At 40.5% G+C, this 16,845-nt stretch overlaps 2 protein-coding genes across 4 annotated transcripts in view; both read right to left on the bottom strand.

Moving 5' to 3' along the window:
• Positions 1-16,845, bottom strand: part of SBF2 (SET binding factor 2) — a 384,097-nt gene that overhangs the window by 121,538 nt on the left and 245,714 nt on the right. The window lies entirely within an intron of this gene.
• Positions 4,150-4,692, bottom strand: LOC142446694 (short transmembrane mitochondrial protein 1-like). Its single transcript, XM_075548445.1, has one exon. The coding sequence runs from the start codon at positions 4,658-4,660 to the stop codon at positions 4,517-4,519; it is 144 nt and encodes a 47-aa protein (XP_075404560.1). The 5' UTR covers positions 4,661-4,692; the 3' UTR covers positions 4,150-4,516.

Here is a 16,845-nt window from a genome sequence, read left to right as displayed (position 1 = left end):
TGCTATGAAATCATAGAAATTTTTATTTGACAAAAATACCCATCTGGGAGGCTATCATTGCTCACCGGATCCTCTATCTAGGTCTATATCCTTCTGAAGAGGGTGTTTCCATCTCTCCAGCCCTTCCCTGAAGAGTGCTGTGCTCTTCCATACATACCATGTAAAAACAGCTCCCCTGGCATCTTCGTCAACCTGCCTTCTTCCAATCCTGATGCTGAATTCGTCTTCATTTAATTCAGCTTCTCTGATAATTTGCTCAGCTTGCAGATTGAATACGTATGGCGGAGGATACAACCCTGATACACACCTTTCCTGATTTTAACCATGCAGTATTTCCTTGTTCTGTTTGCCCAACTTGCTCTATGTACCAGTTCCAAATGAGCCAATGAAGTCTTCTGGAACTCCCATTCTTCTCAAGGCTATCCATAGTTTATGATCCACACAGTTGAATGCCTTTGCATAGCCAATAAAAGACAAGAAAACATCTTTGTGGTCTGCTTTGAGCCAAGATCCATCCGACATCAGCAATGATATCCCTTGTTGCACATGCTCTTCTGGAGGTGGCCTGCATGTCTGGCCGCTTCCTGTCAATCTGCTAGGAGCTGGAACCATTGTTGGTGGATCTACAGCAAAATTTTACTTACTTTGAGGACACGGATCATAATATTTATAGCAGTGAACAAGAAGTAGTATCCATAGTTACAGGAAGCTATTAAATGATTCAAGGGGATCTGGTGGTGTAATAGGAGCCCTGGTGGTGTTATAGGGCATGTTGGGCTGAGATCCACATGGACCCTACTTTGAAACTACCAGCAGCTCTGCAGGAGAAAGACTGGGCTTTTATTCCCATAAATAAGTATGGTCTGAAGGACCCACAGGGGTTGTGATGAGTCAGCACTGACTCAATGGCAGTGAGAGAGAGAGAGAGAGAGAGAGAGAGAGAGAGAGAGAGAGAGAGAGAGAGAGAGAGAGAGGTGGTGTGGTGGGTTACAATTTGGGCTGCTAACTGCAAGTTCAGCAGTTCAAAATCATTAGCCACTTCACGGGAGAAAGATGAGGCTTTCTGTTTCTGTAAAGATTAACAGTTTACAAAATCCACAGGGACAACTCTACTCTGCCCTATAGCCTGGCTATGAGTCAGAATCAACTTGATTCTGGCAGTAAGTTTAGTTTGGTTAAATTATTTAAGCCTTCTCCAATGTCACAAAGTAAGTGGGAAAAATCTGTCTTGCTCAGTCTTAAGGAGCATTGGTGGTGTGGTGGTTTACACATTGGGCTGCTAACTGTAATGTAAGGTCTGCAGTTCAAGACCACCAACTGCTCCAAGGGAGAAAGACAGGACTTTCTATTCCTGTAAATAGTTACGACCGCAGAAACTTACAAGGGCAACTCTACCCTGTCCTATAGGGCCGCTAAGACTCAGCACTGACTCCATGGCAACGAGTGCGGGTTCTGTTTCCGTTGGGTCTTAGAATTCCAGAACAAGCATGCAGAGGAATTAAAAGGATGAAACTCCTTTGGATAATAATTTTCGTTTGTTCGTCAAATATTTACTGAATATCTACTATTGCTCTGTATTTTCTAGCTAATGAACTCAGGAAACTCTTACTCCTAAGAAGAAACACTGATGATAAACAAGGATACACAGTTGAAAGGAACACAACCTTCAATTTAAGTGACAGCCATGTTCCCTCACGATGTGTTTTTGGGGCTTCTGTTGGAGTTGGGTCACTTGTTGGTTAGAGTTTAAGTTAGATAAAGCAATCTCTGGTTTTAGGTTCAAGAACATAAAATAGTGATTATTTATCTCAGGAATGTTTCCCTCTCAAAAACAGAAATAGAAATGAGAACTTGCATGTGCAGATAAGGAGAGAACGAATATGTATGAGAGTCCCCTTAAAAAGAGAACGATAGCATCACATGAAAGATGGCCTTGAATCATATTTAGGTTTGTATTTTAAAATATAGTTAGGCCATCTTGTTTTTTATTATGTGGTATCACTGGGTCTCTAACATTTCCTTACATTTTGTGCCCCCCCCCGCCCCAGCTCACCCCCCCAAAAAACCCCAGAACACGGTAAAATGTGTGTATCATCTTTTTCTTTCTGACTTATTCTTCACCCTCTGGCTTAGGACACTGCTACACAGAAGAATGTCATCCCCTGTGTCCTAGCACATCTGAGTTTCTTTAACAGACATGCCTTGCATGTTTCTGAAAACTGTCATGGGGCCCAAAGCAATAAAGTTCAACAGACTTGAGCCGTAATCTTCTCCCAAGGAAATGGTTGGGATGCCAAGATGCCTTTTGACTTTGACTTCACAGCAGGGCTTCATTTGTAACGATGCTGTCCAAACTTTAAATGACACCAGCTGTGATATGGAGTCACACACACTCATTTATGAAAACTTCCCACAAATTAGAAAAAACTAAACAATGGGAAATCTTGATCTATGACCAATTAGGAGGGGGCAAGCAATCGTAAAACACTCAGACTAGAAGAAGCTAATTATTATCTTACAAAATGTTTACACATTGAACTGCGATGTCTCAAACCTGTGCGCCAGTCAAATGCTGATTGCAAAATATAAATATAAAATTCTTTGCAAATCACGTTAGAAACATTCTAAGCTAATTAGGTTGCAAAGTGGAAAAATTTTAAAACACTAGTACTGATTATTGACATAGCAATAGCATTCCAGAATAATCTGTTGAGGAATCAGTCCACAGACACACATCTTGAAGTCCCGTGTGCTTTAGCCATAAAATAACACTGCAGTCGCAAGAAACCAGGCAGTTTATCAGCTTGCAAAGACTGGAGCACCTAGATTTGCTTTATTATGAACTTGACTCGGTTGTTTACCTTTGCATTTCTTACTCCAATTCAGGAGAAAGCTTTGCCATCTTAATTTCCCGCCATCCTAAAGTGCTTCATATTTTTAACCCATGTGCCTCTCACAAAGGTGCCCTGGGAGTACAGCGGTTAAGCCAGCTGCCAACCAAAGGTCAGCCGTCTGAACCCCAGCAGTCACTCTGTAAGAGCAAGCGGGGCAGACCACTGCAGACATTCAACAGGGCAGCTGCACTCTGTCTTCCTGAGTCACTGGCGCTGGGACAGCCTTGATGGCCGTGGGTTTAGTTTGGATTTACCTTGCAAACATTCATGACTAGCATTCTTATGTCATAAAACGTTAGGATCTCCCAGTGCTGTATTGAAACAAACAAGCAAACAAACAATGAGACTGAAAGGCACAGTGTCTTCCCGAGCTGACTTTCCTTTAGAGCAGAGCAGTGGTTCTCAACCTTCCTAAGGCCACAACCCTTTCATACAGTTCCTCATGTTGTGGTGACCCCTAACCAGAAAATTATTTTTGTTGCTACTTCATCTCTGTAATTTTGCTACTGCTATGAATTGGGCGGCCCCTGTGAAAGGGTGATTCGACCCCCAAAGGGGTCACAACCCACAGGTTGAGAACCGCTGCTTTAGAGTATGATTGAACATAGCTCAGAAAATTTTTTTTGAATTAATCAAAACATTGAAAACATTTGCATCTTCAACATAGGAACAAAATTTAAATCCGAGCCAAACAAAAACTATTTCTCTATATCAGAGGTCCTCAAACTACGGCCCATGGGCTACATGTGGCCCACTGAGGGCATTTATCCGGCCCGCTGGGTGTTTTTGCCCTGTTTTGTTTTTTTTACTTCAAAGTAAGATATGTGCAATGTGCAAAGGAATTTTTTTCATAGTTTTTTTTTAAAACTATAGTCCGGCCCTCCAACGGGTCTGAGGGACAGTGAACTGGCCCCCTGTTTAAAAAGTTTGAGGACCCCTGCTGTATATCATACTATTTGCCTGTTCCCAAATAATTTTTTTAATTAATAAATCTTTTTATTGGGGCTCATACAACTCTTATCACAATCCATACATACATCAGTTGAGCAAAGCACCCTTATACATTTGTTGCACTCGTCATTCTCAAAATTCGCCTTCCACTTGGGTTCCTGGAATCAGCTCGTTTTCCATTTTTTTCCCCCTCCCCCTCCCCCCTTCCCCCTGTTCCCTTAATAGTTTATAAATAATAATAATTTTTTTGGCGTCTAGCTCATAATTTTAATTGCTTTGAAACAGCATCATGTAATACCACAGTTACCAAGCACCTGTTACAACGGCTGATGCTGTGAAATTGACATGATGTGTACCTGACCAGCTATACAAAAATCAAGATTTCTTTTGAAAAAAAGGTGGTAGGAATCCCCAAGAACAAAGACAAGGCAGCGAGTTGCAGGTGTGTTTACTGCCCTAGCAGCCCCATCCAATCTGAGGGTCCCCAAGCAGCTGGAAGAAGGGTGGATGTGGTGGGGATGTGGGATCGATACTGGGAGCGCTAACAGGTGCCCCATTTGGGCTGTATAGCAACTCGGGGCCTGACACAGCAATAGAAATGGGTCCGAGTTCAAGGTGAGGCAGCCCTTAAGGGCAGGCCCGTCCGTGAGTCCAAGGGCAACGCAATCGTCTCAGGAGCTAGGTGGCTTCTTCTTGGTGTTCAAGTCCTTCTTAATGTCTTCAAGTTTCTTGGATAGGTTTGATATGTCATAGTTCTGAGCCAGATACATCCCAATGATGTTGCCAAACGTGAATCCAAGCAGGAACTGGAGCATGATGTCAGTGGAGAAGCGAGCAGGCAACGCAGTGGACTGGGACTCCTAGGCCCGGCCCAGCCTGCCTGCCTGCCTCTAAATAATTATTTTATCTTATCTTACACTGCCCGGTGTCTCCCCTCACCCACCTTCCCATTGCCCATCTCCCAGAGAGGAGGTTACACATAGATCTCCAAGATCGGTTCTCCCTTTCTACACTCCCTTCCCTCCTGGTGTCGCCACTCCCACCGCTGGTGTTGAGGGGTTCATCCGTCCTAGATTCCCTGTGTTTCCAGATCCCTACTGCACCGCTGTGAATCCTCTGGTATAACCAGGTCCACAAGGTAGAATTGGGGTCATGATAATTGGGGGGGAAGGAAGTGTTCAGGAACTAGAGGAAGGTTTTGAGTTTCATTGTTGCTACACTGAACCCTGAGTGACTCATCTCCTCCCCACTACCCCTCTGCAAGGGACGTCCAGCTGTCTACAGATGGGGATTGGATCCCCATCACACACTCCCCCTCATTCACGGTGATGTGATTCCCACCACCCCGCCCCCACCTTTGTTGTTTGAGACCTGGTCTCCTCTGCCTTTCATGATCACCCATGTTGGTGTGCTGCTTCCGTGTGGGCTTTGTTGCTTCTGGGCTAGATGGCCGCTTGTTTGCTTTCAAGCCTTTAAGTCCTCAGACGCTATATCTCTCAGTAGCCGGGCACCATCAGCCTTCTTCAACACACTTGCTTATGCACACCGTTGTCTTCAGCGTTTATGTGAGGAAGGTGATCACCCAATGATTGTTTTTGTTCCTTGGTGTCTGCTACATGGTCCATTCAACAACTTGTATTCGCTTAGGCCGTGTGCTTCTCCTCTGTGGGCTTTGTTGCTTCTGAGCTAGATGGCCGCTTGTTTGCCTTCAAGCCTTCACAAGACCCCAGACACTATATCTTTTTGATAGCCGGGCACCATCAGCTTTCTTTACCACGTTTGCTTACACACACGTCTGTCATCAGTGATCATGTCGGGTAGGTGGGTATCATGCAATGACCATTTAGCAGGGCGAGGTGCTATTGTATTGGGGGAGTATGTGTGAGGAGGCCCAATGTCCATCTGCTACCCTACAACTGAACCTATAAATATATGCACATAGGTCTATTTCCCCCATAATCATAACTATATTTACATATGTACATGTCTGTATTTAGGCTTCTATATATGCCCTTTGCCTCCTACTCCTTTCCTCTATTTCCTTTCACTTTCCTCCTGTCCCACTACCATGTTCAGCCTTCATTCTGGTTTCAGTAATTCCGCTTAGTTACCTTGCCCTCGGTCACTCCCTGCCAGTCCTCCCCTCCCCTCCCTCCTCTGGTTTTGAACCACTCGCTGTTCCCTTGTCCCTGTGTTGGCTGACACGTCCTCCCTTCCCCTACCTCCCACGCTCTCATGTCCCTCCAGGACCATTGGTCGCGTTATTTTCTTCTCACATTGTTTGTCCAGCCTATCTTGTCTAGGTGGACTGTTCCCAAATAATTACGAGAAAAAAAACAAGCTTGTCTGCTAGGCGTACAAGCCCTTCAATGGTGTGGACTCACAAGCAAGTCTACTGGCACCATTTTGCCAATAGCATGTGCTCGCTTTGTGTTTTTGTGTTACAGTTTGGTAATTCCTACAATATTTCAAACTTTTCCACAATGTGATTGAACTCTGACTAGAAGGCAGGTATAGTGTAAGTATGACTTCTGTAGGCACTGGGTGATGACAGTGTGTGGACCACTGTACTGCAATACTCACTTCATGTTAGCAGTCTGGAACCAACCACAATAACTGCAAGCTATGCCTATATACAACCATGGACAATGCGTCACAACTTAGAACACGGTGGCTATTAATATGCACCCTGGCGCTCATTAAGAAGCCCTGCTGACCTTTTGCTAACTCAAAGGTCGGTGGTTCAAACTCACTAACTGCTCCACAGGAGGAGGCTGTGGCAGTCTGCTTCCATGAGAATTACAGCCCTAGATGTACGATAGGACAGCTCTGCCCTGCCCTACTGGGCCACTAGGAGTCAGAATCAACTGCAGGGCCATGGGTTTGCTTTGGTCAGAGTAAGGCTCTCATTGAAAGCAGAGCGTGAGTGCCAGCTTTGACAAATAGCATCAAGCTTCAAGCTCTCTGAGTGGACCAAATAAATCTAATTCAACTTTCTATGCCTGGAAACTAGAAAATCACAGCTGGCAAGCAGTAATGGCGGCCAACATTTATTGCTCAGAAACTAAGTTTCAGATACGTTCTAAGCCCAAATTACACAAATTTGAAAAAAGGTATCTCATTAAGTTCTCACAACATGCTTCTGAGGCAGAAATTACAATTCTGTCCTTTTGTTGATGAAAGAACCGATCCTCTCAGAGTCTAAATGAATGCCGGGACCACAGGATCACAATGGTCACATCAGAACCCAGGCGGCCCCACAGCAGCACCTGCGCCTTAGCCACTTGGTTCTCTTACGGTGTTACAACTGAACCAAAACATGGAAGCACAATTCAGGCAACAGAAGAAGTCTTCCAGTAAATTCTAAGTAAGATCCTCAAGAGTTTTGAAAGTATCTTGCACCTATGCACAAGAAACAATTGAAAATGTAAAATGTGATTTTGCTAAAATAAATTTAATAAAGAAAGACTAACAGGTATTTCTCCTCTTGAATTCCTTTATTCCATCTCTATGTGCAGGGATTTTTATGAGTTAAGAAATATAGAGGCTTGGTCAAAGCTTATTAGGTGTCTAACAGGAGTCCTGGAAACAGAACAGAAAGAGTAGATCAGAGTAAAGGGGAAAAGTTAGTCTTCCTATGCAGTGACCAATGACTGTCAAGCAGGACAAGGATACAGAAAAATTCTGAAAACTTGAATCAGGCTTAAAACTCAAACAACTCAATCACTGCAGATGCTTGAAAATAATTCTGAGAGAAAATACTTAAAGTTTTAATTTTGCACTTCAGAAAGACACTAAAATTGGTTTTTGATGGTTGTACAGCTTCATGGATTTTAACACCATCAGAATCGAGCTCTTTGTTCATAACTATGCCCTCGTTCTTCCCATCCCTAGCTCCTGATAACTCCAGGTCTTCTCTAGCCTACGGTTTTGTCTTCTTGAAAATGTCACAGAAATAGGCTCATACAACCCGCCGCCCCTGGAGACTTCCTCAGTACGCGGTTTTGGAGGTTCTTCCACAGGGCTGTGTGCAACAATGGATTTTTACTGCTGGGCTGCATTCCATCGTGTGGACGCACTGCCGTTTGTTTTTCCATTCATCGACTGAAGGACATGTGGGTTGTTTCCAGGTTTTTGCAATTAAGAGTAGGGCTGCTATAAACATTCATGTACAGGTTTTTGGGTGAACATAAGTTTTCATTTTCTAGGGTAAATACCTAGGAGTGGGGCTGCCAAGTCATTTGGTATGTGTATGTTTAACTGTCACAGGATTTTCCACTTTGCTTGAGTCTTGGTAACTCTGTATCCATGCCAGTACTCGGTGTTGCGCAGGTTTGATACTTTAGCAATTCTACCTGGTGTACTGTAGCACGCCATCATGGTTTAATTGACATTTCCCTAATGGCCAAATAAATTGAATACATTTTAATGTTCTTATTAGCCACCTACATTTCTTCTCTGATGAAGAAGCTTGTTTTTAAAAACAAGTTGTATATCTTATAGTTATGAGTTCTTTATATATTTTTGGATACAAGTTTTTCTTACCAGATATTTTAGCCAATATTTCCTTGTAGTGTAGGGTTTGCATTTTAATTTTCCACAGTATCTTTTGTAAATTAATTGTTTTTAATATGCCAGAGTCCAAACTACCTTGTTTTGTTTCTGTTTGCTTCTTACGTCCTAAGCAATCTCTGCCTAAAGCCAAAGTCATATAAATTTCCACTGTTTTCTTTTTGAAACTTTTAAGTATAAGCTCCCACATTAAAGTCTATGATCTATTTGGAAACTTTTGGTAAATGGTATGAGCTAAAGGTTGCGATTCATCGCCCACACCCTGCTCCCCATATAAGTACCATGTGGTTCTGGCACCATTTATTGAAAAGGTTATCCTTTCTCCATCAAATTACCATGGCACCTGATTCAGAAATCAGCTCTATTTCTAGTATCTATTCTATTGATCTCTTTGTCTAATTGTATACTGATACCACACTACCTTGATTACTATAGCTTTAAAATAAATTTGAAATCAGGTAGTCTTCTGATTTTATTTTTCAAAATTATTATGGCTATTCTAGGTTCTTTACATTTCCATGAGTTTTAACTAGGTTGTCAATTTCTTCAAAAAGGTCAACTTGAATTTTTATCGAGATTGTACTATACACCGTGTATACTGAGTATAAGCCGATCCGAATATCAGCCAAGGCATCTAATTTTACCATAAAAATGCACCCCAAAATCCAGCTTATACATGAGTAGATATGGTACATCTGTTTGGAGTGTATTGATGTCTTAGTAATTTTGAGTTTTCTGATCCATGAACATTGTATCTATCTCTATTTACTTAAATTCCTTTAAATTGTCTCAGCAATTCTTTGTTATAGTTTTCAAAATATTGAACATTCTAATAAGTACTATAAATGATATCTAAAGACAGTATTACTTTTCCCTTCCTAATCTTTATTCATGTTACCTTTTTCTGTTGTCTTATTAGCCTGGCTATAAATTCTATTACAATGCTGAGTTCAAATGGAGGGTGGACATCCTTCCTGTTTCACAAGCTCAGAAGGAAAACATTCCGTCTTTTTTCATTAGGTGTGATATTGCCTGTATGAATATTTTTCACATATTTCATTTATTAGATTGGAAAATTCCCTTCTAATTTTGTTCTAATAAACATCCTTCTTTTTTAAATGGGATTTGAATTTGTCACATGCTTTTAAAATGTCTATTAAGATGATTATAGGGCTTTTCTTTCTTACTTGGTGGTTGATTCCGTAAACTGGTGATCAATTATGAAAACACACTTACAGTCCCGAGATAAATCCCACCAGGGCATCATGTGCCACTCTTTCCTTAAATGTCTAGTGGAATTCACCGACACCACATACACTTTATAACACTGACTTGACATAATTGGCACTCACATGACTGGCTGTAATTTTCTAGGCCAAGAAGTACAACCATTTTTCACTTTATAGGATATATGCAAGCACACTTTTGAACTTGCTTGAAAACCTCATCTTATTAATGATTCAAAGAACTGATTTGGGTCACCAAAGGAAAATGTTATCACTAATCCCTGGCAGTTTTTAGAATATACTAAAAAAAAAAAATCCTGTACAAACAGATTTTGGAAAGACATCAAGTATGTTCTCAAATCGCATGCAAACAGCACCAGTGAAAGTATTTCTAGAATCTGAGTCCAAATATGCTGTCACATTGGGACTTGTTGGAAACAAGAATGAACACTTCTACACTTTGCATGACAGTAAAGCCCTGCTCATGAGCACTGGATCATTGAGAGCACAACACCCTTGCTGGCTCCTTCCTCATACAGAGATAACTGGGCTTCTCAGTCTTAGAATTCTATCACATTTTAAACTTTCCCTGAATATTCATTCATAACAGTATATTTTAAGTCATCCTTGTATCAATGTTTTCTTGGAGTGTTGCAGTAGGTTACAGGATATAACTGGATTAGCTTTGTTTTTCAGAAATATCACTCTGACAATACCAATGAAGAAAGAGTAAATGTGGACGACAAATCCAACCACTCAGTAAAGACTGAGTTCTAACCATATGTCAAATACTATGCCAGCTACTAGACACATGAAGTCAAAGTATATAAAATTTACGTGTTTGACTGGAGGGATATTGAATAAATATGTTTTGCTAATTTGCCTTTGCTCTGACTGTTCCCTCTTTTTGAAATACCCTTTCTACATTCAATACTCCTGACCTTTGCACATTTAATATTCAGCCCAAATGCCATTTCTTCATGATTTTAAGTCATGTATTAAAATGACATATTGCACATGTTCTCTAATAATCCACCAGCTGTCCATAGTTTATGATTGTGTCATTGGCAGTAGATGTTCAACGTATATGACTAAATAGAAAAATATAGTTAAAATATATAAAATAAAATGCTAGTTTAGTGATGATTTTTTATTGAATTGCCTCTGAACTCTATGAGAGTTTCATACTAAGGAACTTAATATAAGCTTGCCATTTATTTTAATTTATTTATTTATTCATTTTTAATTTTATTTATTTATTCATTTATTTTATAGGCTCTTTCCTGTTGGTCTTACATTTCTCTTCACCTGTGTTGTTGTCCTTCAACCTTTGAAGGGAAGCAAAAAAGCCTGCCATACATTATATGATAGTTGGGCCCTTTGTGGAAATAACAACAAAATTTTACTGAAATAAAAACTTGTACTCTCTAGTTCCTTCTTTAGAAAATATATCAGCTTCATCTTAGAATCTCCATTGGTTATTGACATAACTGAGCCCAAAACTTCCTGCTAAAAAATGTTGCTAGTCCTGACAGAAGTAAAATGTCATATTAAAGAAGAAATGAAATACATTTTAATAAATAAAGCTCAGACTTTGGGGCAACCATTAAAGAAAAAGGAAGGATAAATTGGCTCCTTTCTAAAACTACATATAAATTTATATTTCTATGTATACTCGTGAACCCCAGCCTGAGACCAGAAGGCATAGATGATACCTGGCTATTGTCACCTACTATGCTAACCAGAAACACAACTGAAGTCCCAATTAGAATGGGAGGAAAACACAGAATAAAACTACAATTCATTAAAAGAGACCAGACTTACAGGACTAATAGAGATTGAGGAACATCCCACCCCCAAGACAATCACCCTAAGACACTCTTTTAACATGGAACCGAAGCCACCTCTGAAAGAAATTTTAGGCAAATAGACTGGTCTATAAGATAAATAATAACATCCATAAGGAATGTGCTCCTTTAAACAATCAACTATATGAAACCAAATGAGGAAAATGTATCCAAATGATGTAAACATGAGAAAGCAAAGAGGGTAGGGGAGCTGGAAGATGGAAACCTTGCAGGCGGGTGGGCGGCGGGAGTGGTGAGAGTGCTGATACATCCTGGGGCCACATTCAGTGCTATGGAACAATGCTGTGTGAATTGCTCAATAGGAAGTTAACGTGCTGTGCAAACTTTCACCTAAGACACAATAACATATATTATGAAAATTCAATTCCACGTGGACTGAACTAGAATATTGAAAAATGTCCTAATGACCTCAGCTGGGGGAAATACTTCTTTAAAAAGATGCTAAAAAGGCACCGCAATATAGCAAGGGACTAACACATTCAACTGTACTAAAATCTGGAAGCTGCATTTATAGAAAGGCATCATGGACAGGCCTTAGCACAGGAGAAGACTGAGAACAAAACACATAACCTAATAGAAAAATTGAGCAAAAAGTAAGCTGGTATTTCAAAAATGAGGAAACAAGGATGGCAAATAAACATACAGGAAAATTTCTTGACATCACTGTAAATGCAAATTATAATCACAAGAAACATTACAAATGCCAGATTGGCAAAAAATTTAAAGAGTGACAAAACAAGTACAGATAAGGAAGTGAAGTGGTGGGAGTTGAAAGTAGTACAATCAGTTAGGAAAATGCATAACCCATGATTTGGCAATTCTAATTCTAGGTATGAACTCTACAGCCTGTATACATTCATTCCAGGATTAAACATCAACAAGACTTTTAGCAGCACTGTTTAAAATAACCAAGACTTATAAACAACCCAAATGCCCATAGGTGGTAAAAATGAATAAAATGTGTTACTTATATAATGGAACTCTACGTTAAAGTGAAAAAGACTGAATTATAATTAAAGAAGAATACATTAATATCACCACTACATCAGATTCATTTTATTGCAGTCACTGGTGCCATCCTGAAATCAGTCCCTAGTGAATTAACTGTTAACACTGGCATTTATTCCAACCAACCGGAAGACATCCTTATCTGGGTCCATTCTAAAGAAAGGCGACACAACAAAATGCAGACATGATTGAATAGTATCATCACACACAAGTAAAGTTTTGCTGATGGTAATTAAAAAAACAGTAGCCAGAAATTCAAGTTGGATTCAGCAGAAGATGTGGAATGAGAGATGTCATTGCTGATCTCAGATGAATCCTGAGTGAAGACAAAGAGCACTGGAGATGTATACCTGTGTTTTACTGCCTGTGGAAAGGCAGTTGACTGGGTGGGTCATAATTAAGTGATGCACTGAAGAGGAGCTGAAGATAAATGACTATGGCTTTCAGTATGAGTTACACTTCATCATGAAGAAAACAACAATCCTCATAACTAGAGCAATATGCAACATCACGATAAATGGAAGAAATATTGAAGTTGTCAAGGACTTAATTTTACTGGAGCGCACAATCATTGCCTGTGGGAGCAGCGGTCAAGAAATCAACAACATACTGCACTGGGCACATCTGAAGCAACAGAACTTTTTAAAGTGTTAATAAGCACGACTGTTACTTGGAGGGTCAGGATGTGTATTGCCTGAGCCATGGCATTTTTAATCGCCTTATATGCAGGTGAAAGCTGGGTAGTGAATAAGGCACGCTGGAAGAGAACTGATGGCCTTTATTTAACACAGTGCTGTAGCAGAACACTGAATAAGCCCGATGAAGGAACAAAGTCCTCTTGGAAGAAGTACAATCAGTCTGCTCCTTAGAAGCAAATATATAAGATTTTGCCTCATGTACTTTGGACATGACACCAGGAGAAACCATTCTCTAAACCACCTGCGCATGACTTTAACAGAGACTTCTAGGAGACTAGAAGTTTGAATTCCAGGTACCAGCTCTAGAGGAAGGCTTTATTTTTCTGACCTGGTATTCCCTGGAATGCTACCTGTGTCTTGGCATTAATTGTTCCCCCTGCTACACACACACACACACACACACACACACACACACACACACAGTGCAGGAGGTTCCTAGTTCAGGGATATTGGGTTCAAAGGAAGCTCCCAGATCTTCTTTTCTTGGTGGTAGTAGGTCCCTCTGATGGCAATTGGTACCCAATTAACAAGTGAATGGGTAAGTAGGTCCCATTCACTTGGTAATTCCTTTTATATTTTAAGAGGCTGACTCAAAATCCAACATAATTCTATAGATTGTATTTTGCCTCAATAACATAACTGCCTCTTAAACTGCCTCATTTGCATCATAGGCTAATGACATTCCAAACCAAACCAAACCAAACTCACTACCATCAAGTCAATGCTGACTCACAGCATCCCCCTGTGGGTTTCCAAGGCTGTTAATGTTTACAGGAGCAGAAAGCACAGTGTTTCTCCAGCAGAGCTGCTGGTGGTTTTAAACTGCCGACCATGTGGATTGCAGCCCAATTTGTGACCACTATGCCACTAGGGCTCCTTAGGCTAATTACATAGGATAATTCTATCAGATCCAATCCATACCAGCAAGTGGCCTTGAACATAATAATTATGAAGACAGTACATAGTAGTTGGAACCTCCCAGTTATTCCACAGAGAAAAGTTGTAGCAGTCTGCTTCTTCTGTAAAGCCTCACAGCCTTGCTCTACAGGGTTTGCTAGAAGTCAGAGTCAACTCGATGGCCGTGGGCGAGGTTTGATTTGGTATCATACGGATGTCAAAAAATTGCTTAAATCAAATCACACTGACAAAGGAGAATCTAATAAGGCTAGATCGGGTGTGTGTGTGTGTGTATAAATCAATTAGGACCCTAACAGTATAAGTGCTTTCAAAGTAAATGATGTAAATGCCAAAGGATTAACCGAGTCCTTTGGGAAAATAATGAAGGCTTAAAATATTTTTGTGAATATGATCTTCCTTATAACAATGCTGTAAAAACCAAAGCAAGTCATCACATATTTTTTTCAGAAAAATTTCAAACAAAACAGATCCTTTGTTTCTTAAGATCTGCATATGATTAAAATTGCTTAGTACTGATTATCCTCAAATAATAAGGACTCATGTAAAAACAGAATGTAAACTGAACTTACCCATTTAACGATTCAGTTTACAATTATATTCTGAGATCAGCGTTTTTCTATGAGCTGTGTTCTGTAGTAGGAATTTGATGGTGAAAAAAGAAAATGGAGATTGTTCCATGGGACTTATACTCAGTGAGAGAGGCAGATATTAATAGTAATACAGATTAATGATTGTCGGTAGCAGGAAAAATACTACCTGCCCATATATTTTGACCTAAGTAAAGTCTAACATGATCTTTTAAATACATCAGAAAGATGAGTAGAAGACAAGTGGATAAAAGAGATTTAAGAAAAATATTGCAGGTAGAAGAAATGATCACGTGTCAGGTAGCTTATAGGGAGCATGAGCAAGATGTGGTTAGACAGGCCACAGATGTGGTACGGAAGGGTCAGCCCATTCATGCCCTTGATGGTCATATTAGTATATATTGTCTTTGTCCTGGGAGTTAGAGAAGAGTATCAAAGTGTTAAGATTAGATTTTATATTAGAAACCCAAATCCAAGCCACTGTCATTGAGTCAATTCCAATTCATAGTGACATCATATAGACTTTCTGAGACTGTAAATCTTTATGGGAACAGATGGCCTTTCTTTCCTTCCTCCCGCCGAGCAGCTGGTGGGTAGACTTCAATCAACTTCCACAGGTACAGTCTGAAAGTATCTTGTTTCATGTCCACACTATGTCTTGACTTTTCCAACAAGCAAATATTGGTCGAGTGCCTACAAACTGAAGAAGTGCATGCGGTTTCTACCATAGAAACTGCTGTTTTCAAAGGGATTACACAAGCTAATGGGATTTAGGTAGGGCTAGCGAGAACTACTGCAAATCAGCCTGTTCAGTGGAGTTAACAGAGGTGCTATGGGACCAGAGAAGAGGGAGTGATCCACACAGCAATCACGAAAGCTTTTCAAAGGATGGTCATTTGAGCTGAGCTGATGGGGAATAGACTGTGAACTCGCTTGGAATCGGTGAAGTTAAGCACCTTGATGTTTTATTTCTTATTTGTTTCCGTCTTCCCCTGCCCGCCCCTGCCCCAATTATGACTTTAATGGACTCAATTACTAAATGTTTATCAAGAAAAAGAATGCCACTTTTGGTGGCCATCTAGGAAAATATTCTCTACACATATTTTGGCAACACGGGTGCATTCCAGAAGCTAGTCCCACAGTTTGCAGGACACTATGTTAGGTTCAATACATACGTGAGACAGCCCACACTACACTGGGAGTGTTCTAGAATTACCTCATTTTCAAGGAGCTGAATCTCAAGAGACCATAGCAATAATCAAAACCTCGACTGAACATCTGTTTGATATATTAACTCTTACTGCCATCAAGTTGACTCTGGCTCATAGTGACCCTATAGAACAGGGTAGGAATTGCCCTTGAAGGTTTCTGAGACTGTAACTCTTGATGGGAGTAAAAGCCTTGTCTTTCTCCCTCGGGGTGACTAGTGGTTTTGAACGGACCTTGTGGTTAGAAGCCCAACACATAATCACTAAGCCACAGGGGCTCCTTTTGAAGCATCAATGATAGAAACATTATTATGCTTCAAACTTTAAAACCGGATCTGAAATACAGCCTAATTAACAACAACAACAACAACAACACAACCAAGGCCAGAGCTGCAGTCCACAATGGAGAGGCTAAGCGATTTAAATCCAGTGGAATAATTTTGGCTACTCTGAAGCAGATTTTAGGGGGAGACGAGACTTTCTGAAAACACAGCTGGAAGTGAGGGGCTTTACGAAGTTGGTGGAAAAAGTAAAGATAACTTTGAGGCCTCTCGTGTTTCACTCCACATTTAATTATTCGTGCACAGGGACATAATGACAACGGTTTTTTATGGTAATAAAATCGGAACCTGCAAGGGTTATTTGAGCAAAATAGCTTCAGAGAATGAAAAGTTACACAAAAGGAGACACATTTCTTGACTCTGAAACAAGTTGTAGAGGTTTCCTTGCCAGGCTCCTGCTGACACATGGAGGTCATGCTGTGAGGGTCAGGGGAGGAGGAGTGGGGGAAGGTCCTCTAAAATGCACCACTTTACTGTCTGTACACCGTTCATTTTCCTCACCCCTTTTAAGAGTATCGTTAATTCTAGGCTCCTAACGCCAACCGAAAGTTCAGCCAGCCAAATTTTGCGGTTA

This window comes from Tenrec ecaudatus, chromosome 4 (genome assembly GCF_050624435.1).
Source record: "Tenrec ecaudatus isolate mTenEca1 chromosome 4, mTenEca1.hap1, whole genome shotgun sequence".
In the NCBI taxonomy this organism is placed as follows: Eukaryota; Metazoa; Chordata; class Mammalia; order Afrosoricida; family Tenrecidae; genus Tenrec; species Tenrec ecaudatus.
The sequence above is the reverse complement of the archived record's forward strand: the minus strand, read 5'-3'. Positions and strand labels throughout refer to the sequence as shown.

What these genes read in the sequence shown, in the direction of transcription:
- LOC142446694 (XM_075548445.1), bottom strand. Translation starts at nt 4,660, where the DNA reads ATGCTCCAGTTCCTGCTTGGATTCACGTTTGGCAACATCATTGGGATG.